General features: G+C 42.9%; 4 protein-coding genes and 2 long non-coding RNA genes across 16 annotated transcripts in view; 3 read left to right on the forward strand and 3 right to left on the reverse strand.

The window, feature by feature from the left end:
- Window positions 1-650: 650 nt before the first annotated feature.
- LOC112487353 (uncharacterized) lies at window positions 651-3486 on the forward strand. The gene is made up of 3 exons (XR_003050392.1): window positions 651-883; window positions 2848-2959; window positions 3303-3486. It is a non-coding gene; the product is annotated as an uncharacterized LOC112487353 (long non-coding RNA).
- LOC103382333 (methionine-R-sulfoxide reductase B1-A) lies at window positions 1432-2909 on the reverse strand. 2 transcript variants are annotated; one of them, XR_012583916.1, is made up of 4 exons: window positions 2730-2909; window positions 2246-2388; window positions 1874-2075; window positions 1432-1771 (listed from the first exon to the last, which is right to left on the reverse strand). XR_012583916.1 is itself a non-coding variant. In XM_074559985.1 (4 exons), exons 1-4 carry the CDS (start codon window positions 2782-2784, stop codon window positions 1755-1757), a joined length of 333 nt encoding a protein of 110 aa, XP_074416086.1. In that variant the 5' UTR covers window positions 2785-2908; the 3' UTR covers window positions 1441-1754. The 2 variants fall into 2 exon arrangements, 1 of the variants encoding a protein (XP_074416086.1); XM_074559985.1 differs by having other exon boundaries at window positions 1441-1771; window positions 1958-2075; window positions 2730-2908.
- Window positions 2970-5099, reverse strand: neurl2 (neuralized E3 ubiquitin protein ligase 2). Its single transcript, XM_008315091.3, has 2 exons — window positions 3493-5099; window positions 2970-3402 (listed from the first exon to the last, which is right to left on the reverse strand). Exons 1-2 carry the CDS (start codon window positions 4253-4255, stop codon window positions 3287-3289), a joined length of 879 nt encoding a protein of 292 aa, XP_008313313.1. The 5' UTR covers window positions 4256-5099; the 3' UTR covers window positions 2970-3286.
- A 905-nt stretch (window positions 5100-6004) lies between these two features.
- Window positions 6005-15434, forward strand: tex2l (testis expressed 2, like). 9 transcript variants are annotated; one of them, XM_017034434.2, is made up of 15 exons: window positions 6005-6127; window positions 6515-6588; window positions 8148-8252; window positions 8370-8439; window positions 8535-9514; window positions 10133-10333; window positions 10524-10854; window positions 11155-11423; window positions 11528-11677; window positions 11967-12066; window positions 12342-12474; window positions 13652-13792; window positions 14298-14501; window positions 14908-15028; window positions 15163-15433. In XM_017034434.2, the coding sequence occupies exons 3-15, from the start codon at window positions 8211-8213 to the stop codon at window positions 15298-15300; spliced, it is 2880 nt and encodes a 959-aa protein (XP_016889923.1). In that variant the 5' UTR covers window positions 6005-6127; window positions 6515-6588; window positions 8148-8210; the 3' UTR covers window positions 15301-15433. The 9 variants fall into 9 exon arrangements, with proteins under 9 accessions (XP_016889923.1, XP_008313310.1, XP_016889921.1 ...); XM_008315088.3 differs by having other exon boundaries at window positions 8370-9514; XM_025057828.1 differs by lacking the exon at window positions 6515-6588 and having other exon boundaries at window positions 6016-6127.
- Window positions 15435-17411: 1977 nt separating this feature from the next.
- Window positions 17412-20794, reverse strand: noxo1b (NADPH oxidase organizer 1b). The gene is made up of 8 exons (XM_008315087.3): window positions 20573-20794; window positions 20397-20477; window positions 20235-20307; window positions 19841-20024; window positions 19385-19587; window positions 19163-19267; window positions 18768-18885; window positions 17412-18657 (listed from the first exon to the last, which is right to left on the reverse strand). Exons 1-8 carry the CDS (start codon window positions 20645-20647, stop codon window positions 17991-17993), a joined length of 1506 nt encoding a protein of 501 aa, XP_008313309.1. The 5' UTR covers window positions 20648-20794; the 3' UTR covers window positions 17412-17990.
- Window positions 20795-21033: 239 nt separating this feature from the next.
- The window catches only part of LOC112487365 (uncharacterized), a 5735-nt gene continuing 944 nt past the window's right edge, over window positions 21034-25824 (forward strand). The window contains exons 1-5 of one of the 2 annotated variants that reach the window (XR_003050410.1): window positions 21034-21413; window positions 21622-21751; window positions 23868-23974; window positions 24886-24969; window positions 25631-25800. This is a non-coding gene — a long non-coding RNA (uncharacterized LOC112487365). The remainder of the gene's footprint in view (window positions 21414-21621; window positions 21752-23867; window positions 23975-24885; window positions 24970-25630; window positions 25801-25824) is intronic. The other variant, XR_003050409.1, reaches the window with a different exon arrangement.

Here is a 25824-nt window from a genome sequence, read left to right on the forward strand (position 1 = left end):
AAATTCAAAGAAAATAACTTTAATTTTCTGGTATTTAATAAACAGTCCCAAAGGAGGTGGGATTGGCAGTCTGCCAGTAGTCCTAGAACCTCTGCATTAGTACATTATTTAATGGGCGGGAATAAGCGATTACGTTTTTTAATGGTTTTCTACGCATAGCACACAAATCCGACATGAATGACACCTGCCACTTATTCATGGTGCAGTTAATTGTTTCAGCCAATAGAGGGCGTAAAAACGATTCGCCCTCTACTGGCCTAAAGCTGGCTGTGACTAAAAATAAAACTCAAAACTTTGTTTTTTTTCTTCTTTTTTTAACGCGACGGTTTTTAATAATTATTTTCAATAACAAGAGGCCCGGATTTTGTTGAAGTCAGTTTCTGCAAAAGGTTTTTTTTTTTTTTCAATAAATGCAATTAAAAGATAATAAAAGAACTCAAAAGTAAAATGTGCCCTAACTCTTTAGGACATTCGTCAGGACTTTTTGCATTGATGCATTTTTTTTTATTATTAAGTGTGTTAATAAGTTAGAAATCACAGCACCAACAGACGAAGGACCCCAGTCTACCTCAGGTTCAAGTTTGATCTTGGTTCCCTGTGTGTGTCAAGATGGTGATATTTTGGATGTAAATTTAAAAGAGCAAGATGGTGATATTTTGGATGTAAATTCTGAGAGAAAAATACCTGGTGTGAGCATGTGGGCCACGGATTTAAAATGTAAATATAGATCTACACAAAGTCTTCACATTTTCACAACGTCGTTTACGTTTTGCGTCATCATTAATTACGTGCGACGTCACCACAAGATACAACATAGGTTGATTGGTTGTATAAAGTCACATGACCATTAGGTGTGAGAGCAGAACCTGTGCAAACATGACCGGTAAGGTTTTTTTATTATTATTATTAATCGTTTAAAAGTTTTAAAATACGACAACTACTGTCCGTATGTCGACACGGTGCAGTTCACAAACCCCGCCCACAACTGCGGCTTTTGTCTACCCACAAAACCTCTAGTTTGTGTAAAGCTAACGTTGCTAATCGAACGTTTCCCGTTAATACTGTGGCAACGTAAATAACTTTATTATTATTTACAGGCTGTAGATATCACTGTTAATATTACTGAAATAAGTAGGTCAACAAACAATTGTTAATATTACTGAAATAAGTAGGTCATCAAACAACTGTTTTCCGACTGGATGGAGGAAACTGCAACGGCTCGTTAAGTTGTTACGTAGTATGACAACACCACCTAGCTGTCAGCCTTGGAAGCACATCTAAGTCAATGTTCGTTTTCTCTATTAATTATCAACTTTGAACTGACTTACACGTAGATGCATATATCGACATATTTGATCGTCAAAACATAAATGAATAAATAAAATAAGTACAATTCACGTCAATTAATTTAATCAATTTAATTATTCAACTGAAGATTTAAAACACTTGGTTTAGGTAAAATATTTGATAGGTACTCTAATAAACTAAGTACTCTAATTATTATGAATGTATTTGTTGACTGCATAGACTCTGTTGTACTTTAGTACTTTAGTATTTATATTTATGATAAAGCAGTTTCTGTGGAGGTATTTTCTAGTCCTTGTGTCCATGTCTAGTCTTTAATTCTTCAGAAAACAGGATGAACCTCACAGGTCTTTCCTCCTGTCCTCTTCATGGACTGACCAGGTATGTCCACATGTCCAGGATGTAGCAGCAGCAGCTGTGTTTCAGCAGAACTGGTCGTTTCTCTCTCTTTACTGTTTGTCTTTACCTGTAACATAAAGGGAAATGTAGAAACTTACTGACATTTTCCAAAAAATGTGACAAAGTGAACAGTTGAATTTATCAGTGGGAACTTCAAATTAAGACATACATGTAGATTGCACATTTTAATCCTGTAACACCACAAAGTCCCAGCATGCTTCAGTGAAGAGGTTTCTGTGCTGGTGTTATTAACCTTTGTTGGAAACAAACTTGAGGGAGTGACTGAATATTCAGAACCGTGAGACTCCTTCTTCTGGCCCGTCATTTATAAACTCGTGACCCAGACCGTTTCCACATTTCCCACATAGAACCTGAAGAAGAAAACAAAGTATTTTAAAAAAGAATCCTGTGAGATTCTCCGGGGTTGACACCAAGACTGTTCAACATTGATCAGTGTGACGTCAACTGCTGAGAGACATCGACGTGTGAGCAGTAAAAACAGAGAAGGAGGAACAGAGTTTGAGGTTAGGGTCTGTGTGACCTTGAAGGCAGTGAGTGTCTCCATCATCTTAGTGACACTGTCCTGTCTGATGGTCTCGGTGAAGGCCGGCCACGGAGACGAGTGGACGAACTTGGATCGACTGGAGAACAGAGGGTGGCTGCACTGGGAGCAGACGTAGATACCTGTGTAAGAAGAACAGTATCACTATTATGAACAAATAATGTCAACAGTATATGAGGAAACAATACAATGCTATTATTCTGCTTTATTACAGTAATGACTGTAAAACAAATGACAATATAACAAATACTGACACTGAGTGTACAGATGAACCTAAAATTACACAGATTACTGCACAAATACTGACTATCGTGTACGAATACCAACGACGAAAGTGTATTTTACTGCAACGGCGTTTCTCACATGTAAAACTGAATATTTTTAAAATCTGGAAACGCAAACAAACGGTAACATACAGACGTTTTAGCTCACTGATGACATCACATCCGCCTTAGCTTCTCACCTGGTTTAAAATGATCTTTGTAGAGTTCACCTCCGGAGAAGCGACAGAAAGACATTTCACCGTCGTTTCTGTAATGTATGTTTAATCTAAAATGATCTAGTTTCTTCTGGTTTGGCAGATTATTTCTACTGCTTCTTCTGCTCGTCTGTGATGCTAAAAATGGTGACGGAATCCTGTTTGTTGGGATTTAAAGACTACGCCTACTGCAATGACAAGAAGCGACGCTAGAGGTCAGTGTTTCATCAGGAATACCATTGATGTACGATATAGTAATTGGTAATCCAGATTAATGATATTTCTGTTAAGAAATCGTAAATTATTTCAAATAATTTTATTAACCGTGAAGGTCATATATATCATTTGACTTTAATGTCACTTTTCTGTTCTACCTAAACTCATAAAGGCATAGAAACAAGCACGTTTTAAAAACAAAGGCCAGTCATTTATTGTAACATTTTATTTGCAAACAGAAAAAAAAACACCTTGTTCTACAAATGTAAAAACTGAACTCTTTTGATAAAAAATATTTTTCCATATTGTCCATAACTTTTTCTCCTTCATTCATATTTGCAGTAGTGCTTCAGAGCCTCCGGCAGCTCCAGCCAGTCGATGGCCATCCTATGGACTATGTGCTTCTGAATGGCTTTCCTACACAAAGTCTGGAGGGAAGAAACTGGAGTGACAGGAAAATTAAGAAATTGTAGGATCATTGATGAAACACTGTACTTTCAACTGTAGTGATTTAATTAAGATGACTACTCACATCCGTACTCCACCTGCACGATCCGGACACACTTGGTAGCAGCAAAGACGTCCACCACCGCGTACAGAGGCTGGACAGCGGGGATGCCTTTGGCAGAAGCTCCCATGTCCTCGCCGTTGATGACTATGTGCATGTCAGCCAGGTCCTGTCCTTTAGGTACGTACAAAACTCCAATCCTGCTGCGTCTGGCTGTTGGAGGGAGAGCATTGGTCTTGTACAGGTCGTCCAAAATGTGGCTGTAGCGTCCAGGACGACTCCTTCCAACCAACTTATCTCTGGGTATGCGAATGTTCTCAATGTGTAAGTGAGAATCAGTGAAGAACGACTTTGGCTTCACGTTGTAGTCCTTATTCTCTCCATGTCCTTCAGGTTGATCTTCTCCCTCTCCTCCTCCCAGCCTATGACCACCCTCCTGGGCCTCCTGGACCCCAGGATCCTCTGTGATCTTGTTGTGGTTGCGAGTGATGGCGAAGATCCAGCTGTCACCGTGGTCTGTCAGGTCTGGGATGGAGTATTCCGGCACCACGTCTAAGCTCCTGGGGTCTCTGGCGGTCAGGCCGACGCGGAGGTGGCCACACCAGCCCAGCTCCTTATCTTCGATCTCTATGAGGAATATCTCACCCGGTGTGAGGGGGTATTTACTGAAACACACTCCATTGGCGAAGCTCTGCACCCGTGTGGCCTGGGTCCCTGAGTAGTCCAGACTGACATTGGTGCCGTGGATAGGGTGGAATTCCATGAAGTGGTCAGAAAAAGCCTCCATGTTTATGCGCAGGTTTTGAAGAGTAGAGAAAAGCAATCGCTCTGGTCAAGAAGTTTCCAGACAGACTGACACGGACTTCAGACTTCAGGCCTCCATGGTCTGGGTTTTACACTTTTGACTGTGTCACAGCACAGTCCTAACTGCAGCTCTGTCTGAATGTGTCCACTCACAGGCTTCTGGTTCAGGGCTATTTTTGACCGGCTGCATGTGTCACAGATGGTAAGGTATCTGTGTGTGTGTGTGTGTGTGTGTGTGTGTGTGTGTGTGTTTGTACTGCTGCCTTTGTGAGGACCACTCAAAGTTGTAGACCAATAAGTTAAAATTCCAGGAAGTCCAGAGTTCTGTAATTGGTCCTTATCTTCTGGACCTCTTCTGTTCCAAGGTAGCATGGACTACTGGTTTTAATAACATCCAGGTCTAGAGAGGAGACAGAGACTGGGTTCATGTCAGTCCTGGGTCTGATCTACTGTAACGAGCCATTTTTACAAACAATAATTATAAAGAGGTGAACTCAACAGGATTAACCCCCGACTGTCTGTTACTACTGACAACAATTGTTCAAATCACTGCAATCCATGGAGATTAGCAATTACATCTGGATTATTTTTGTTATAAATAATGACTTCAGCCATTTCCTGTTTAGCACAGCTGAACTGGTTACATACAGGCTGTAATTCAGTGAAATATGTGGTGTAGAGACTTAATTATAATTAAAATAATTTATCCATCTCTGCAACAAAAGTGTTTTCATAACATTTAATATATTTTTTACTAATTCAACATCACTGACATGAGCTGTGTCATAGAAATGTCCCAAATGCTCAAACCGACCACCTTTGGATATCCTGTGTGCAGTGTGGTCTGTGCCCCCCTTGATGGCGCTCCAGGTGACAGTGATGGAGGATGGTGACCATCTCTGAGCTCAGCTCCAGCCGGCGTTCCTCTGCCCTCTTCTTCATCTTTGTCATTTCTGGGTCTTAGTGTGATTCTTATCTAGGCCAAGATGGAGGCCAGAAATAGAGAGACATGGTGAGTGTTCATGGTCATTTATACTGAAGAAAAGATGTGACATACACACGTAGGAGGGGATGTCCAAAAGATTGACATTTAAAAAAAGAAAACTATTTCTCTCCATCTTAATTTCAGTCAAAGGTCAACTCCTAATTTTGGGGGGTTTCAAATACTAACAATAGACAAATAACAATTTAGCCTTCACAAGTTTAAAATGTTCTTTAGTTCTGCTATAACTGCCTGAAAAAGTTTGAAAAATATATAAAAGAGTCACACACACACACACACATTTACCGCAGCTATAATAAAATCCTAAATGGACCTTGAAACTGCTTAAACTGCTTGAACTCAGCTGGGGTAGAACTGATGCAACCACCAGGTTTCCTGAGTAGAAAAACTGATAAAAGAGTTGCTGTGATTACTTCATTTCCTCCAGTAAACTCTTGTAAATGTTCGTCTCCACACCTCGAAACCTGGACCAGAACCAGAACCTTTCTGTTCTCTTTCACGACACTCTCACTTATTTTTCACTCCTTGTGCTTTTATACCAGTGTGGTCCTTCTTTGTGTGTACATATGGTACTGTGTGTGTGTGTGTATAATGGCTGCACGTCTCATAATCTGGATTAACATGCTGCACTGCCATGCTTTCTATAATCTCTGTGGTTGAGCTGTGATTCTCAGCAGCACATGACACATCTGGATGCAGACAGTTCCAGGTTCAGAGGATCACACGTGTGAGGGAACGCAAGCAGAGATGCTCCTCGCTCCCTCCTCTGTTTGCAGCACAGATGGAGATGGAGAAGCATCAGAGGAGCAGCTGCTGCTAATTCATGATTTTCAGCTGAACTGAGGGTTTCTGGTGAGTGTAAACGCCTTTGCTCTGTGCTTCTGTCTGTGTTATTTTTGGAGTTTTTGTTTGGACCTTGTGGCTATTTCTTGTTCCGGGGGGTTTGTCCACATCACCTCCTCCCATTGCTGTTGTCACCCCCCACCCCCTATAAAAAGAATCTGAAGGTATTTTTAAGGAACTGAAGGAGTGAATGAAGAGCGAACATCAGCGGCTGTGTGAACCCAGCAGCTCCTGGTCACATGTCACCTGGTTGTTTAATTTAAAATATATATATTTTAGAAACCAAACCTTCTGTCTCCAGATTCTGTCATTCTAACCCTAACATTTTAGTAAATAATGAAGTTTTGGGTTTCTTTTCTCAACCCTTTTAACTTGTTCCCTGTGTTGTTTTGACAGCACTGAAGAACGACATGGTCAGTCTTTATCTGTGCAGAATCCAGAGGTTCCTAAAAATCACTACTGTGTCTGAGGTTAGTGGTGAAGTCAGGTTGGTACCTTGTATGCAACATCTGAATCCCACTCATTTGGAATGACCCCAATAAGAAAAATCAGCCAGAAGTGGCCCACATTTATATCCTGTTTGGGCTACATCTAACTGGTTTGTACTTCATATTTAATTAAACAAATATTTGATCAGGTGGCGCTTTGGCCCAGAATCAATGTCTTTGTCATTGGTGTGGAACTCCAGGGTTCATCTCCAGGGCAAGTTCGAATCCCAGTTAGGGCGGTTTGTACCTTCCAGTGGACTCACCACCCACAGGAAGGTTCAGGGAGGTTGGTACGGTGCAGTGTGATTTGGGTGGCGGTCATAGAGACTGCTGCCCCCGCGCCCTGGTAACAGATAAGCAGATGAAAATGGATGGATGGATGGAAGGAAATATTTGATGAGATTTAACATGGTCATTCACACCAGACAATATTTTTGGAGGAAGTTTTTGACACATCAAACAGAGTGATTCCTTCATTCCGGACCAGACCATCCAACATATAATGTTCCCACCACTGTCCAAATGGAAGTGTAAACACTTTTCTTCAGTCTGTTTGTACAGTGATTACAATCAATGCTGTCTGGCTCATCGTTGGTCTGTGAGCGTCATCCCCCTCAATCCCCCGCTTCATTTTGGGTGAGAGCAGATTAGTCAGGAGACACCAGCTGCTGTGGAATTGCTTGAAACAGTGCCATTTCTGCTGTGATGTTGTTATGTAAAAGTGACCAGTGAGAAAGACTGTGTTCAAACCCCACAGAGAAGGCGAACTTGACCCAAACAGAATGGGGGGAGGGGGGGTCTCAACTGCGCCTGTAAACCATAATTTTCACTTCCCACACATTTGTCTGGTTGAAAATAACACCTAAGCTTCTTTACTTTGTGGTAAATTGAGCTATTTTTAGCTGGTTTGTGAAGAATGTTGGCCGCATAATCAAAGTGTGAATTCACAGCTGACGCTACTGAAACACTGAAACATGAAAGAAAGAAAATATTTGGTGTCAGGATTGTTTACGTGTCTCATGTGAAACTGAAGAGACTTCAAGGTGGTCATGTGACCGGATAGCTGTTTCCTCTGCGGATAATATACACAAAGAAGAAGGTACTTTCTCAGGAGTATTACTGTCAGTGCTCGGTGTTAGAAGTGTGATTGAGTGAGTCAGAACTTCATGCATTTTTCTGTAGGAGGACCATTTCATCTACAGATTTAACATTTAGACTGTGACGGTGAAAGTAAATAACCTGTGAATTAATTATAACAACAACTTTCCGATGGGGTTCAGTCACATTTCTGGGTGTTTGAAATTTTTAGACCTTCTTTTTTTACATGTTTGTGACAGACATTTCAGTAGTTCATTTAGGGCAATTAATAAACCAAAACAACACCAAAGAAAGAAAGAAAGACAGAACCTCCAACTGTCTGGGGGAAAATTCTAGCAGATAACACATTTAAACCTATTTTGCTGTGTTTTTTTAGAATAGATTTTTCCTGCACCCCCTGATGTGTAGATTACCAGTGAAGCTGACTGTTTTTCCTCCTTCAGTGATTGTAGCTGCCTCCTCTGTGGGATGTCAACTTTGAGGAGACATGGCAGAGACTGAAGGAGATGAGGTCAGAAGAAGTGAGCCTGAAGAAAAGAGAGTTGAAGGTAAATGTTCGTCGTCTGGAGCTAAAAGGCATCTCCCCCGTGGGATAGTGATCCAGCTGACAGGAACAGAAGGAGAGTGGGACAATCTGGATGACAGTGAGCTCATCTTCTCTCTAGACCACCATGAGGACTATCCACCTATGTCTCTCTCCAGGGAGAGGCAGCTTTCCGTGGAGGACGACAGCAGGTTGCACTCCCAGTCTTTTCACGTCCCTCTCTCTCCTTCCTCACCTGGTTCTTTGGGGAACTGTTCCACCAGTAATCCTGGTTTCCTCTCACCAGGACCCTCCTCACCTACCCACAGACCCTTTTTAAGCCTGGTCAAGTCTCTCTCCACGGAGCTGGAGCTGAAAGAAGGTTCCACCCTTCGACCCAAGCCCCTCCTGAACCTCGTGAAGTCCATCTCCACTGAGATCTCCCGTTCAGAACCTGAGGTGTCGTCGTCCAAGTCGGACTCCCGTCTCAACCTTCACTTGTGGAAGCAGCTGACTCAGTCAAAAAGCCGCAGCAACGGCGACTCTCGGACTGCTCCCCCGTCTCCGGGCTCTCTCTCTCCAAATGGAGAACCTCTGAGAGGTGGCTTCTTTAAACTGGAACTAGAGGACACCAGGAGAAAGCTCTCAGAGGCTGTGCAGGAACCCCTGAGCAGCATGTTCAGCAAGATCATGAGAGAAGAGAGCGGAGGGAGCCCCAAGTACCAGTCCAAGATCCAGGGGTTCCACCAGCTCAGCTGCAAAAGTCTGACTCAGGAAGGCAGCGTGGACACGGTGTTTTCAGAGTCTCCTGTGAGGAACTCCATAAAATCAGAGGCTGAGGTGTTCGACTGGCCTCCGGTCAGGAGGTTCCACCACAGTTCCTGTCCTGTGTATCAGCACAGACATGACCAGGAGCTGGAAATATCTACAGATGGTGATGTAATGCAAGTAACATCCACAGGAGCACAGCGACAGATGAGCGGACCACCTGCTGGGCCTCAGGTGCCAGCTTTGAAAAAGACCTCACCTACTCCTCACCCTCTGCCACACATGAGTTTATTCTGTGTGGGAATGTTGTCCTACATTTATTTCATTCTTCCTCTCAGTCCATACCTCTCTGGCATGGTTCTGGGGTTAGGGCTGGGCTTCTTGTTAGGTCTGCTGCTCATCAGGGTGGGTTCCTGCAGGTCTCACTGTCTGGGCTCTGAACTTAAACTGGAACAGTCTCTGCTCGGGGAGAAGATCCAGACAGACGGTGTTTTTGGGCCTGAACCTGAGATCCTCAAGGTAAATCACCGAGTGGTCAAAGGTCAAAATGTGTAGTACTAACTGTTTCACTGCATAGTTCAAGGAACTGTTTTTCTATTCCTAACATTCTGGGGAAAAATGCTACAAACAAACCAGTCTTCCTGACAGTAGAACCAGAGCAGCTGCACAGATGCTGAAAAAACTTATTAAAAACCCACAGACCCACTCTTTATCTCTGTCTTGCTGCTGAACAAAGTTGAATTGTTGTACAACGGCATAAAGTGTCAGAAATGTCATCGAAGCTTTTATCCTTTTTAATAAGCAGCGGTGGATGCAGCAGTAATTACTGCTGCTGTCCTCCTGGGGTTGACAGTGAGCACAGTTAAAATCCAGGCACTGTCAGCACCAGAGGCAATTAGTGGAAGATGGAGGCAGGAGGAGGCTGTAATTTGTCAGTGTGTGAAGCAGACTGGAGATGGAGACAGTCGGAGGGACAACAGCAGCTCCTCTGCCTCTGTGTGGGCCTGTAGAGGCAGAGCATGTTTTGTGTCTCATTAACTGTCCAGATAAGAAAATGAAAACAATAACATCATTTAATGACATGACCTATTGACTTTTGGTTTCTCCACAACAACCACTGGTCTTCTGTCATTTCAGGGCTGGATGAATGCGGTCCAGGATTACGACCCAGACACCTACCATACAGCCCAGACTCACTCCGTGTTTGCCACCTTGGAGGGTTCCTGCCTCCGCCTGGACTCCCCCCGCATCAACATCAGCCGCAGGGCCACTTGTGATGAGAGAATCCCAGAGGCCACTTTTGTCCAATCGCGCTGCTTCCAGCTCACACACAGCAAAGTATTGATAAGAATTTACTAACTTCACGTCATCACCAACAATACACATAATGGGGGGTGCAGTCCAGTCAGACGTACTGGGAATACTCTGAAGATTAGGAATTACACAGCAGCCACAATGTTTTCTTTTTTTAATTCTCACCAGGGGCAGACTATTTGGTTGGATTTTCCTCTCATTTTTTTCCTCATAGGTGTTTTTGCTTCCAACCATGTTGGCCCGCAAGAGGACTTGGAATCCAAAATATCCCATCTGCCTCCAACTGGCCTCAACAGGAGAGTCGCAGGACCACGAGGGGGGCATTTTGAAGGACAATGCAGAAGAAGAGTCCGATGCCCCGCCCACAAACCCAAAACAAGGCTTCTCTGAACCCTTTAACAAATTCCCGACCACACTCTACCTGTTCGGCCGCACAGGACGAGAGAAGGAAGAGTGGTTTCGTCACTTCCTGTTTGCATCTAGCAAGAATCAAAGGGAAAAGGAGGCGGAGACTGAGAGGCCAGACAGATGTGGGTCCAGATCTGGTGAGGCAAATGTTAATGAAGCATTAGGGATGAGAAGGCTGCTATATCAGGAGTGTGTGTGTGTGTGTGTGTGTGTGTGGATTAGTATGGATCGCACGCACAGACTTGGTGCGTCATCAGGCTGATCCTTGTGAAGGAAACACTCAGACATCACTCACCCCGACACTAACTGCTGACCTGGGCTTTAGGGAAACAGTCAGATTTAGTTTTTTGTTTTTTTTTCAAGAACCTATTCGTTATGCCTTTACTGGCCACAGGGTGGCAGATGTTTAAAAATGCATGTTCTTTATGATTCTCCAGGTGATCCTGGATCATGTTCAATCGCTAAAGACAGCTCCAGCAGCAGAGTGGGCAGCAGCGACGATGACGCTCCCTGTTCCACACCCGCAGCCCCCTCAGTCCCTGCAGCTCCGCCCACTCACACCTCCAGCAGCACCAGGAACCCTTCGCTGCTGGACTACCACAGCTACATGACTCGTCTCCTGGCCACAGAGGAGACCAGCAGCCCTCTCTCTACTCCAGGAGGGGGCAGCAGCGCCGTGACCAGCCCCACTGTCAGAGAGACCACTGTAAGTCATGCACACACGCAGCTGAGTTAATGGACCGAAGGTGTCATCCATGACATGTTAGAGAGGAGATAATTGTCATTTCTTACTTATTATTCACATTTCAGTGCACATGTGACCTCCTGGAGCATCCTGGGAACAGTCCGATGGCCTGGGCTGACGCTCTCATTGGCAGAATCTTCTGGGACTTCCTGAGAGAGAAAGCCTGGGCTGATTGGGTATCACAGAAGATCCAGAAGAAGCTCAACAAAATCAGAGTAAGAAAAGATTGAATGAAAAGAACATTTGAATTTCCAGACAGTGAGATTATAACCAAATTACCTTCAATGATTGAGCTCAGTCTAAGATGATTCCAATTAAGAACAAGATAAATACATTTTTTGTTAAAAAAATGTTGAACAAAATGTTGTCAGTGGTCCTGTAGTAGTTCTACCTTAAGATCTGGAGTAAAATAGGTGTTTTTATAAACCAATAAATAAAAAATAAAAAGAATAAAATACATTCTAGGGATTTATAGAAAATGATTTTTGTTCTTTTTCCCTGCAGTTGCCTTATTTCATGAACGACCTGACCCTGACTGAGTTGGACATGGGGAACTCCATGCCACACATCACTGCTGCCTCTAAACCAGTGCTGAATCACAGAGGTGAGAGAACAGGTCACATGCATGATTGTAATGGACACTATAGTTGTTTGTACAAAATATTACAATTTTACTCTGAATAAAAATAAATCTCACAATGAAGCCAGAAAGTCCATTGCAAAAAAAAATCTTTAAATGTAGACCACAGATGAGAGACTTGTGTCCTGATCTCGCTCCACAGTCCTTATGTTCAATCTGCAGTCTGCGGTGGTTAAGCTCTAGATTTGAGGATTTTATGAGGGGGCAGGGGAGCTCATTGGATGTACTACCCTCTGCAGGTCTGTGGGTGGAGCTGCAGCTGGTGTACACTGGTGCTCTGCAGATGACCCTGGAGACCAAGTTCAACCTGGCCAAACTGGGCAAAGAGGGAAGTCAGGAGACGGAGAGTGGGACTGAAACTCATACTTTACGGTGAGAACACACACACACACATACACACTTTTGAATTCTTGCAGATTTGTTTGGCTGCCCATTAAAGTGACCAGTCCAGTGGCCTGAGGGTGAAAATGACCTTTTTGCCTTATTGAAACTCCTGGTCACACTGGTCACACTGGTCATACTGGTCATACTGGTAAATACATGCAGTGAATAACAGTGGGAAACTCAGGAATTTGGCCTGTGCTGGCTGATAATCTGTTTAGATCAGAAAGTTGAAATGTTAGAAATGCAGGCTGACTTCAGATGAACTCTCAGCACCCGTGGGGTCAATTAGCCGCAACTAGGGGGAGATGCTGTCCAATCACAGCGCAGGAAGCCTGTAATCATTTTAACGTCATTAAACTTAATATATTTCTATGACCACCACCTGATTGGATAACAAGAATTATGCAAAATCTAATACAAATACAGAAGGAGGTTCTAAGGAAAAATACAAATGCAATCTTAATCCTATGTAAATAAGCAATTCTATTTTATCCGTTAACGTTTTACTAGGCTAACATGCTAAGCTTTATGTTAAGCTATGAAGGATACACACTAAGACAATTAGACAATTTGACAACAACCTTTCTTATCTACTACATTTCAATCTGAACTCTTCTTCAGTGGTGTGTCCATCAGTGAGGAATTCACTGATGGACACTGATTTCTGTAAAATTCTGGAGGATGACCTTTGACACCAGGTTATGACCTGCTTCTTTGTCTGGTCTCAGGACAGCAGTCCACTTTTTTTTAAAAAGTTTGGTAAAATGTACATTGCTTAAATAAACACATAAAATTAACCACAATAAAAGTAAACATAAATTTATGATGATAGAATGAATCAGTTGTTCCCTCTCTGTCAGTGATTAAATACTAGGTGCATGTTTTCTCCAGTATATGAACTTACAGTCATGTGTTAATCATTGTTATTATTGTTGTTGTAAAGTATTTTAGTATTTGAATTTTAGTTCTCTTGCATACAATCTCAGATGTAAGGATGAATCCTGATCCATTAAAGAATGAAATAAATCTCTAGTCTCATCTCAGGTCTATATTTATTTCTCCATCTTTAATATTTCCAGTCAGTACACCATGGCTGCTGCAGCAGCAGCTCTGTAGACTCCTCTTGTCCGACTGACTTGTCCATCTGTCCTATCCTGACATACAGCAGCAGTAGAACCGTCCTCAGTGTGTTGGCAGACAGTGATGAGGAGTCGTCCAGCGCTGGTTCGTCTGATGAGGAGGAGCTTCTTCCCTCTGAGCCTCAGACTTTAGTCGGGGAGAAAGGACTGACGGCGACAACTGAGAGGTAAGTGGTGACGAGACGAGTTTGATCGACACCAGTGGAACTAAACTGAAGAAGATACTGCTGCTGATGTTCTCCCAGTCTGTGTGTGAAAACCGAGCACAGGGCTGCTGTACACAGACAGTTTTCATCCCATATTCCTACAGTGGGATGGTTTTTAAACTGTGTCATAAAATCCTACATTTATTATAAAATCTGAAAACTGGAAGACCTGATGTTGTTGGACAGGTTGTAACCACAAAGTGATAATTACCAGCAGTCACATTGTATAAATAGTTTTGTAAATGCCACTGCTGTCATGCTGCCCCCCCACCCCCACCCTCACCTGCCCCATCTGTGTTGTGAGGACAGGGCCCACATCACACTCCAGATGGATTTCATTTACATTTCAGCTCCATATTCCTCCTCAAATGTTGACTTCCTGTCTGAAAAATGTAATCTACAGACAAACACCAGATTTAAATCCTCCTCTTCCTCCTTCATCTCTCCTCCTCTGCTTTCCTCACAGTGGAGGCAGAACTGGGAGGAAGATTTTGAAATTCATGGACAAAATCACCAAATCCAAGTATTTCCAGAAGGCCACAGAGAATGAGTTCATCAGGAAGAAGTTTGAAGAGATGTCCAACACTCCGCTGCTGCTGACCGTGGAGGTCCAGGAGCTCTCAGGAACCCTGGTCATCAACATCCCTCCGCCGCCCACTGATAGGATATGGTAAAAACAAAAACAAATATAAAACACACGTCGTCAGACATCGTCAGAGCATCACAAACAAAAAACATCTTCAGACCGTGTTGAAAACATTTACTTTCAGTGACACACCTTGATTCTTTTGGCAAAATTGTTAGTCGAACACTTGCACTTTGCTGGAGTAAATTACTGAAATGGTAACACAAAGGAAACACGTTAAAATCTGAAACAAATTTTTCAAAAAGAAAAAAATAATTTGCTTCTTAAAAAGTCTAACCAAGATACAGTAGCTACAGAAAAGTCAAAGAGTTTAAAAACTATCTAGCTGATATTTTTGCTAGTTTTTCAAAAAACTCAAGTGAACTCAAATGAAAGCAAAGAGACAAAGCTTCAATAAGGATTCCAACCCAAGTACTGATCTCTGCTGCAGGTACAGTTTCTGTGTTCCACCTAAACTGGACCTGCATGTACGGCCAAAGCTGGGGGAGAGGGAGGTGACCTTCTGCCACATAACAGAGTGGATCGAGAGGAAGCTGCAGGACGAGTTCCAGGTTCATACATGTTTATACTTTTAAAAACAGTTTATATATTTAATGCTTAATAGTTTCAAGTAGTTTATTATTAATTGTCTATTGATTTTGTTATAAATATTAATGTATACATATCTTTTTCTGATTGGTTCCAGAAGGTCTTTGTTCTGCCAAACATGGATGACATCTACCTACCCCTGATGTATTCTGGGATGTCTGTGGACTCCGCAGTGACCACAGAGAAGATTCCACCTGAGATCCACAGGACAGAGTCAGAGGAGGAGCGAAGCTGAAGAGAAGCAGAGGATGAACGTCAACAACGTTATCTTTTATTGATTTGTTCACGTAAGTGTGTATATATTCAACAACTGTGTTTGCTTGTCTTTGGATAATGGTTGATTAATAAAGCCCTTTAATAATCACCACAGTCCATGATCACATGACCTCTATGTTACTGAATACAACCTCCTGGTGACCAGCCGGTCTTGTTCATACTGTTGAACAAACCTGTCAGCTATGTGTCAGAGAGATACACAGAGACAGACAGAGGGAGTCCTCAGGTGACAGCCGCTGTATTCTAAGGGCTAACATCTCTGTTGTCAATGATCCATGTAGCACACCTTTTATTACACTTGCTGAGATAACATATCGTATTGTGTGTTTTAATACTTCAATGCTGCAGAAGCTCTCTTCCTGATAATGGGACAGAACAGACTGCAGGCTTTCCTTCTCAGCCTGAAGGAACCCCCACTAAGTAGGTCACCACCCCTGAATCTGGTCCAGCAGCATATTTTGTCCCTCTAATTAAATGTTTTCACCGACGTATACAAGGTGTACAATACCTGCTGTTGTTGACATTCTGTGTATGATGACAGAACAGTAATGAGGGAAGTCTGGGTTTCTGCAAAAGAAACTGGGATTGACTGTTCTGTGATTCTATGGTGTAGCAGTTATCACACCCTCCTTACCCGTCTGCCTTACACACAGAAGGTCCTGGGTCCGATGCCCAGTGGAACCATATACAGAACTTGATCCTCCACATGTTAGTTGTTCTGGATAGAAGCATCTGCTAAATGCACAGATGTAAACAAAAACAGATCTTCAAAATCACTTACTGTAACTCTGAACTAATAAAGGCCAATGCACAGGTTGACCTTACACACACACACTCACATTTCAGGCTAATAAATGTGTCACGTGAGCCTAACACACACTTACTGGTAATTCTTGCACATTCCAGCAGTTTCCTGGACTCGAGGTCTATCAAACACACAAACACTTCAACACCTAAACAACCTTTATGTACCCGTCTTTTCCCGCTAGTCGCTCCCTTCTGACCAGTTAGTCAGCTCGTGTTTCCTGGTCCACACCATAAACCCTTTATCGCAGCTGCCTAAGTAAACAGAGCAGTCAACCAGGTCCCTGACAGTGTAAACAAAAGAGTCACCCAGGTGAAAAGTCAGACAACTTGACCCTGAACATAAAATATTCAAAGGTATGTAAGGTGAAAATATATCTTGGTAGAGTTGAAGTATTTTTGTCATTGCTGTTCATCTGTCATGTGACTCTACAGCAGCAGGTCGGCTGAAGGACTCACCTCAGTTCACGCCCACTTCCATCTAATAATTCAGCCCACTCCCATCCACTCCTTCAGCCCACTTCCATCCATTCATTCAGCCCGCCTCCATCCATTTATGCAGCCCACTTTCATCTAATAATTCAGCCCACTTCCATCTAATAATTCAGCCCACTCCCATCCACTCCTTCAGCCCACTTCCATCCACTCATTCAGCCCACTTCCATCCACTCATTCAGCCCACTTCCATCCATTTATTCAGCCCACTTCCATCTAATAATTCAGCCCTCTTCCACCCATTCATTCAGCCCACTTTCATCTAATAATTCAGCCCACTCCCATCCACTCCTTCAGCCCACTTCCATCCATTCATTCAGCCCACCTCCATCCATTTATGCAGCCCACTTTCATCCATTCTGAAGTAGATAAATGAACCTTTCACCCTTCTCCTAAAAACCCCTTTCCTCTTCGTTGTTCTAGTTGTCTGCTTGGTGTTTCCATCCATCCATTTCCATCCATGCTTTCATTCATGCTTATCTGTTACTGGGTTGCAGGGGCACCAGTCTCCATGTCCGCCACCCAAATCACATTGCACCAACCTCCCTAACCGGGATTCAATCTTGCCCAGGAGGTGACCCCTGGGGTTCCACACCAATGACAGAGACATTGCCTCTGGGCCGAAGCACCACTGCTTGGTGTTTAGGATTGTGAAATAAAACTGTGAAGTCCAATGAGACAAATGAGACAGGTGGATGTGGGCTGCAGTCCATGTTGATTCATTCTTCACTGTACAGTGGGCCACACTGCTGAATAAGAGATAAACTGCTGTTGACTTTAAAAACACTTTATTTAACTCAGTACATATAAAAAGTACTTCTGTCCCCCACACCAGTACATTTGATCAGAATACTCCCAGCTGTTTCAATAACATACATTACTTGTAAATATTACATACTGTATTTATAAATCATACTGTAAATATATACATATGTATTGCATCATCTGTACACACTCACAATAATCTACAATATTGACAGGCCACAGAATCTGAAGGAAATGTTCTCTACACCTGGTGACACCTTTGTCCTAGTGGGACATGTATGTCCAACATCTGGCCTGGGGACCATTCCTGGTCAGAGGTAGGTTTAATGTGTCGTACATATATTTTTAATAAAACTAATAATTATTACATGTAATTCAACATTTTCCAAACCATGAAAGACGTTTGGACACCCCTGCCCCAGACTGACCCATGGGACTGAATGACCTCTGACCTCTGTGTTAGTTCTGGTCTGTTTAAAAAGACAGCGTCAACCTCTTTGAGTTGACTAAAACCTGCTTCACAAAGACTCACTTTCTGGAGCTGTTTTTCTACAAATCTGTTCCAACAAACAGAAAGTCTCTCATTTAAAAGGCATGAATCTGAACAGACTGATTCTGGTGCAGATTTTCGACCATCCCAGCCTCGAATGGTTGATTCTTCAGCAGGTTCTTTGTGGCCAGGGCTGCCTTGCGGGTCATGGTGGTGCAGCTGGCCAGGATCTCCTCTGTTCTGGGTCTGGGGGGGACTCTGGGGGCCTGGTCGCTGCTCTTGGACCTCACTGATTCAGCGTCACTCTGGTCAGAGACACTGGGATTCGGGCTTGCAGTGGCTTGGCGTGAAGGAGCAGCAGACACAGGGCTCTGGGACAGGGACTGGCTGGACCCACTGGAGGCGGAGAAGTCGCTTAGGCTGGACTCGCCGCTCACGCTGTACTTACGGCTGTCTGAGGCGGAGGCAGCTCTCTCAGGACGAGCCTGCGGCCAGGTCTCAGACAGAACATCCAGAGACTGGGCCTTGTGGATTTGCCCAGGGACATTTGGGCCACTTCTGTAGGGGGCTGCAGAATCTCTCAGTGGGTGGGTTTCTTCACTGATGGTGGGTGAGTATGAAACCTGGAGGTCTCTAGTGGGGCTGGAACTCAGGTTGAGTGTGGAGCTGTGCATCTTCCTCTGCAGGTTGAAAATCCCAACTCGTGGGTTGTTGTAAGGTTTCAGGTACATGGAGGGGACGTAGCCCACTTTACCGTTGGACCTGCAGACGGACAAACGGCTGGATGTTACTTTAATGACAGACAAAAGGTCAGCAGAAAAGAAGGTTTTCTCAGAGATGACCCTGGAGTTGTACTGTTGTACTGGCAGTACCTGATGAGCCACCAGCCGTTGTCGGACTTCTTCAGCACCTCCACCACTGAGCCGATGGACACGGACACTTCATCTGCATTCTTTGTAGAGTAGGACCTCACAGCACAGTACAGAGAACCTGCAGCAGCAACAGACGCAACAGACCACTGAGCATCAGCTTTATTCAACAACAAGGAGGCTGGAGTATAGTTACTGCACCATCTGGAGTATAGTTACTGTACTGTCTGAAGTATAGTTACTGTACCGTCTGAAGTATAGTTCAATATTTAAAGTTTTTAACAACTAATGCGTTAGTTTGCTGATGATCATTGTACTATTCTTACTAATTTGTTTTTAACTATGCTCACCTCATTAAGATCTGTTTTTAAAAAAGGCCAAAATGTGAAAAAGCTCACCTCCGGGCTGGAATCCTTCATCATCATCCTCTCCATCCAACAACTCCAGGTAAGGAGCAGGAAACCAGGCCAAACGTTTCTCCTCGTTTTCAACAAACCACCAACCTACAAAGATAAGAACCACAGTGAATGAGTGTGAGTTTGGATTCAGTTTAATATTACATTTGTCAAAAGTGTTTTCAGGAGGATGAGACCAGAACTTGATTTCAGTGGACGGCTGACCTGCTGGGTCTTTAATCAAAACATCCACGTTCTCGTCCACGTCCACCTTGAATGGACGGTTCTTGGTGTCCTTGGTCTCATAGGCAGCGATGCAGCGGTAAGTCTGGGAGATGAACGGGTGAGTGATGTTTCCACCCTGTCGGCCGGAGAAGCTGGCACCATCAGATGATCCATCACGCATGTCAGCCATCAGGATCATGATGCTGCAGGAGACGGAGAAGAGTTGAAATGTGCACTTTAATTAAATTTGTCAGAGAACAATTAATTAACTTCAACTAAACTTAAAACTTCAGCTCAGGATTTAGCTCGAGGTGAATTTTAAAATTAGAAAGTTTTAATTTGAAATGTGAAACTGAGCCTGTGATCCAGTTTCTCTGATCTAAACCCTGAGCTGAAACCTGACCCAGATCTCTGTCTGAAGTCGGAATTCTCTGAGCTCCACTTTTCCACACGTACCTGTTGTTGGTGAAGTCCGACTGCAGGTCCTGTTCTTTTGGCAGGAAGAAGTAAGTGACCTCTGAACTCCGGGTCACGTCCTGCTCACACTTGAACAGTTTGTCGCAGTAATTCTCCAGGAACCTCATCCGGAGCACGGAGCGCTTGGATCCTTTCTGAGGCATGCTGCTCTGCCTGGCCTTTCCTGGAACAATAGTCAGTGGAGAACGTTTTAATTCTGGGAAACTTTTCTAACCATTCTCAGGATTCAGGATTCTGTTTTGGGTTTTTTTTGGTTAAATTTATAACAGTGAAGTAAGGAGTCCATTGCTTCAAACATGAACATTTGTCATCATGACAGGAAGCTAACAGGACAACTTTTTTTTTTTTCTGTACATAATTTGAATTTTCTCACCTCTAAATTTGGGAATAACTCTCTTGTTTTTTTGGAAAGGGTTGAGGGTTGGGAACTTCTTCTTCAGGTCCCTCTGTTGAAGAAAGACAAACTAGTAAATATTTGTATATTTAAACACAGCAGATTCAAAAAACAATTCCAGAATACCACATGTTTTCTTACATGGAATCTCTGGAAGTCCCCAAACGACCTGTAGATGATCAGTTCAGTGCCATCGGACCAGGCGACGCTGACCATGAAAGTCTGGAAAGAACACAGCACCGTGGAGTTAGAGACGTTTCTAAGCTGACATCAGTCGTTCCTCTGACTGGAGTCCAGGACGCTGTGAAAGAGCTCACCTTCAGTTTTGGCGCGGCCTTGTGAACGGCTCCGATGATGCGGGCGGTGATGATGAATCGATCCTCTCCGGCCATCGTCTCTGTGTCTGCGTGTTTGTCTGTCTTTGGTTTCTGCTGAGGATGAGGATGCTGTGAGGTTCTCCGACCCTGCCTGTTCTCTGACTGACTGTTGACGACTGGCCCCTGATTTATACTCCTGCTGGCTGGAAGGAGGAGGAGGAGGAGGGGTAGGAGGAGTCCAAAAATTACCTGAGGCCACGGAGTTTAGGAGTACGTAAACGTGTATTTCGAAGGTGTGGCAGCACCAGCCGCAGCGGCGGCAGCGGCGGCAGCAGCCATAACTACCAATAGAAAGATAACTTCCGGCAGGAAAACCTTTAAGAGAAATATTTGTTGTAATATGTTGCCAACTAGGCTAAAAATGTCAGGAAAAAAAAATGTCAGGAATACATAATCAGACTAGCTCACGTAATTAGTCTTATCAGGAAATTGCCCAGAATAAACAGAACTCTGACTTCTCTGAATTCCCTCTAAAACTGAGATGTAAGCCGCTGGGTGCCAGATGTGGGCCACGTTAGCACCTACACTGTGGTATGTTAGTCCAAAACCCACTGCCATAAAATGAAAAGTAGAAGGAATTAATCTATGAAACACTCTTAAAATCAATCTGTGATTTTTAAAATATGCCTCCACTGGAGGGCGCCAGAGCAGCCCGAGGAAGGCACAAAACAAGGAAATAGAAAACAGGTGGCGTTTATTGTAACTCATTATCCTTGATGAACTGATGGATTCGCTGTACAGTGAGGAAATTGAATGACTCAACTACTGCAGTACAACACAGGTATGAGAGGAGAAGTAACTACGAGAATATTAATCTAGAGCTTGGATTGTGGACCTTGTGAAGGACATTAAAACCAATATTTATTCTGGCCTGTGTAGCAGTTAGCTAATTTGTGTGTTCTGATTTTTATCATTTGACTTTGGAGTTAACCTGAACCTCCCAATCAATGCTTTTAATGTCTGAGAACTTTGATGTTTTCTCTCTCCAGACCTTCTCTATCACCTCCACCTTTAGTCCTTTAGAAACGTTTGACCCATGACCAGGACAAACACGTGAAAACCAGAAGCCCCTTCATGTGTGTCCTTAACATGCTGCTCCAGTAGGACACTCCCTAACAGGTGGTTTACCGTCCTACGTGACCAAATATTCAAAGTAAACAAAATGAAGGATGAAACACATGTTAGAAACAAAAGTCTTTACTATTTCACCTGGCCCACACACACAACTGTAAGTGAAACTCATTTTATTTCATAAATGTTTAATATTCTGACCAAATTTAGAAAAGTTGCTAGAATGTAAAAAGTCAAAAGTTTAGACTATGCTAACAGGGGGGGCTCCATATTTCCCCTGTTAGCTTCCTGCTAGCTCCCACATCCTCCACTCTCATGACTAAATCTTTTTATGCACGTGCAATAGCACTTTGGACACTTGTCATCTGGCAGCAATATTTCTTATCCCTAAATTGTGTGGAGAGGTGTGTGTGTGTGTGTGTAATATGATAATAATTTGACAGCAGGCAGGTGTTTCTTCAAAGTGTGGATTTCTTCAGAGGGCTGCAGTTGGAGGAGGGGGGGAGGGGTGCGGGGAGGGGAGTGTTGGGGGTTCTTCCTGTTTTCATCAGGTGGCTGTGGACCCACAGACCTCCTCTGAAGCCATGCCAGGATTTTAGACACTTTGGCACAAACACAGTCCACGTGTGGGTGGAGTAAAAGGTCAGGACAGTCCAGTCTGGAGCGTGACCTGAACAGGTGCCGGCACCTGGGTCTACCATGCTCCCCCCCGCCCCCCCCACCCTTGGGTCCAGGATGGACCATGACTCTGAGTTTTGTCTGTAAGGACACAGACGGAGTCTGTGGCTAATAGTAAACATTCAAATAACATGAATTAAACACATAATAATATAATAATAATAACATAAGTTTAAAAGATGTTTTAAACAGATTTTAAATCCAACAAGAAGTCCAGCATTTTGACTTTGATGTTTGGTCCATTTTGACGTCCTGTACTTTTAATTCATTTTTATTCATGTTTATGCTGTGTCCCTAAAGGTGGTTTTACATCTCTGGACTGTAAACTGTTGTTTTATTGCCAGCTGCTGCGTTGAGTGGTCTGCTGACCAGGACATCAAGTCCGCTCTCTGACATAATGAGTTTGTGAGGATCAGCTGAGAGATGATTGAATGACTTCCTGACAGCATTTGGCTCAGCGTTGAGACACGGAGAAAAAGAAATTCCAGACTTTCATCAGAGCGAGGTGTTTGGTCATTTGGTTATGTTTGTTCTGGCTTCAACAATCACGGCATTGTTGAGAGGATTCCTGGAAACTGATAGGCAAGGCGCCAGATGAGTTCTGCAGGAACACATTTTTATTTACATGCTGGTAAAACCACATAGAACTGGATTGTCCTAGAAAAGTTGATAAAAGACAGAGAAAGAGAGAATATCACACAGACGAGAAGAAGAGCTAATACCGTCCTAGTAACAACGATGCCACAGTTACATTAAGTTGACAAGGTACCAACACCATTGGCTGGAACGCAGGCTCAAACCTGTACAGAGCTTTTTATATAAAGCTAGCTGCTCTAAGTTTGAAGTATTTTCTTAATTTTTACCTCTCTAGTTTATCCGTGCACACTTCCCGACAGTCTTTAATGTATTTTATCTCAGAGTGATGACTCTATAAAACCTGTTTATAGAGGATAATAAAAACCTGATTAGGTTTTATGTTGTAACACGACAGATGGTCCTGTAACACTGTAGACCACTGCCTCTGTAACCCTACAGACCACTAGCCCTGTAACACTACAGACCACTGGTCCTGTAACACTGTAGACCACTGGCCCAGAGGCTGTGAGGCTGACTAAAATAAAAGTCAAGAAAAGAAAGAAAATCTCAGTCGGTAGAAGAACTGCTCTGAAAACTTCTGGAATCATCTGTGACTGATCAAATGATCAGCTGTTGAAGAGCATTTGGATCTGGACGTCTGGACACTGGTGGGTTTTATCCTCTGTTTGTATTCAAAGTGGGTCTTCATTACCAAACAAGGAAGTAAAAAAGGCATCCTCCCGTCTTTGTTTTAATCTGGAAGAGCGCGGCGTGTTAATAAGTGACTGGTTTGAATCAGTGTGAAACAATGCTCTGCCTGATCAGTAGGTGGAACTGAGATTATGGTAAGACAAAGGAGGAAAGAAAAAAGGAACAAAAAAACAAATGAGTAACCGTAAGAATTTCCCAGATTGCAGTCGGATGAAGGCGAGTTTATGGTCGGCATCACTGGCCCTGGCAAACAAGGACGACTCCTCCAGAAAACTGAGCAGTTGAAGGAGGCAGACAAATGTATGGGTAATAAAATCTTTTTACTGTCTGAATGAATAACACCTTTGAATAAACTTTTTTTTCCTTCAACGTTTGCATTATATTTAGTTATCCATAATGCCATTCATTCATGCTACTCATGCTTCTAGCTTTACCTTAGCTAATTTAGCTTTTTTAAGCTGATTTAAACCTATTTTGCTAACTTAGCTTAATTTTACAACTATTTTTCATACATATTTTACCTATTTCCTTTCAGTTTTTGAGAGAACTTCAACTTTGGACATCTAATAGACACTTTGGCAAATTATTTTACCTTATTTCTAACTTTTTTTAAACTTTAAAAAAAAAGTTTATTACCAATTCTTTGGTTCCTGTTTAGCCTTTTATTCCTAATTCTTTGAAAATCAACCCTTCTGTGATTTTTATATAAAACTACCTGCTCTAAGGTTGAAGTATTTTCTTCCCTCCCCGGTTTATGTCTGTAACTGAACTGAGTTTAGTTTAGGAGTAATTGTCATTGACATCTGTTGTTTTTACTAACCTTCAAATGTTCTTTGCTCCTTTTCTGTCTAAACTGCACTATTTAGACTGTCTAAATTGTGTATATTTTTTTGTGTATTTTGTGTTTAAGTTTTGTTCATCTTTCACTCTCCATAATTATTTATACTTTTCAGCTGGCTTTTATTAGGTCCAACATTGTGAATATCTCTCTCCTCTTTTTAGCTTTTTGCTATTTTTTAATTGATGCTTTAAACCCTGACACGTTAACATAAGAATTTGTAGTGCATTGATCTATTCTGATCTGAAAGGGTTGGCGAGCAGAGCAGAGTTGACAGTTTAATTGAATTACTGCTGTCGAGTACCTACGTCTAAAGTTACCTTTATGATCATGGCATCTGAGACAGACGTGATTATGATCAGGAATGTTTTCTTCCCAGGAACAAGGTTTCTCATCACACCGAGGAGGATGATCCTTTTCAGGAAAAAGGCCTGGTCGTTGAACCCACACACAGAGGTCAGAGGTCAGTGCAGACGTGACATCGGTGAACACTCCTAATCACACGTAGACAAAAGGTTTGTGGTCCATAAAAAAAAGCATTAACTCATTTAACGCCGCCTGCAGCAGCAGTTGGAACCAGTCCAGGGTTTTCCCACGTCTTGATAACATTTATGAGCGTTTATGAGAGTATATGAATTTACAGCCCAGGCTTCCTTACTGTACAAGGATTCATTCTGGACTGCAGCCCATATTTGGTCCACAGGGTAATACAGCTGGGTGAGTCCACACAAGGGTGGATACAGGACTGGATGTGACCCACAAATGATGTCTCAAAAGTGGGCTCTCTTCTGGCCCTGGAGATGTGAAAAAATAGGGAACTGACCTTTAACCCATCTGGGCGGCTTCTTGTACTTTGGGCCAGAAAAGCTTTCTATGATGTGGGCCATATTCTGGGTACAAGACGTGGTAATATTTTTTGAATGTGTTTTGAAAAAATATTATTACTCTCTGTTTACAATATAATACTGTATTTACAAAAACGTCTTTTACTAAAATATAAATATCACTTGATGCTAATAATATCTTGTGTAACGACTGCTCCTTCTTCGCACAGGGACAGCATTGTCCTTTAGTTTAATTTCGTTTCTTTTTGTGTGGTTTTGGTTTCATGTCACGTCGCACAGGAGTTGTTCCTGGATTAACTCGGACCAAATTAAACCTGATGCTTCTGTCAGGAAACATCTGTGAGTCAACACACACCATGGGCGTGTAAATAGTGGTCACACTGGTCCATTTACAGCAGGCCATGTAACAGTGGAATATCCTGAATGCAGGCCCTTGTTATAATGAAGCGGTAAGTCTTCGTACAGTGAAAATT

Source organism: Cynoglossus semilaevis, chromosome 8 (genome assembly GCF_000523025.1).
Source record: "Cynoglossus semilaevis isolate Cse_v1.0 chromosome 8, Cse_v1.0, whole genome shotgun sequence".
NCBI classification, from domain to species: domain Eukaryota; kingdom Metazoa; phylum Chordata; class Actinopteri; order Pleuronectiformes; family Cynoglossidae; genus Cynoglossus; species Cynoglossus semilaevis.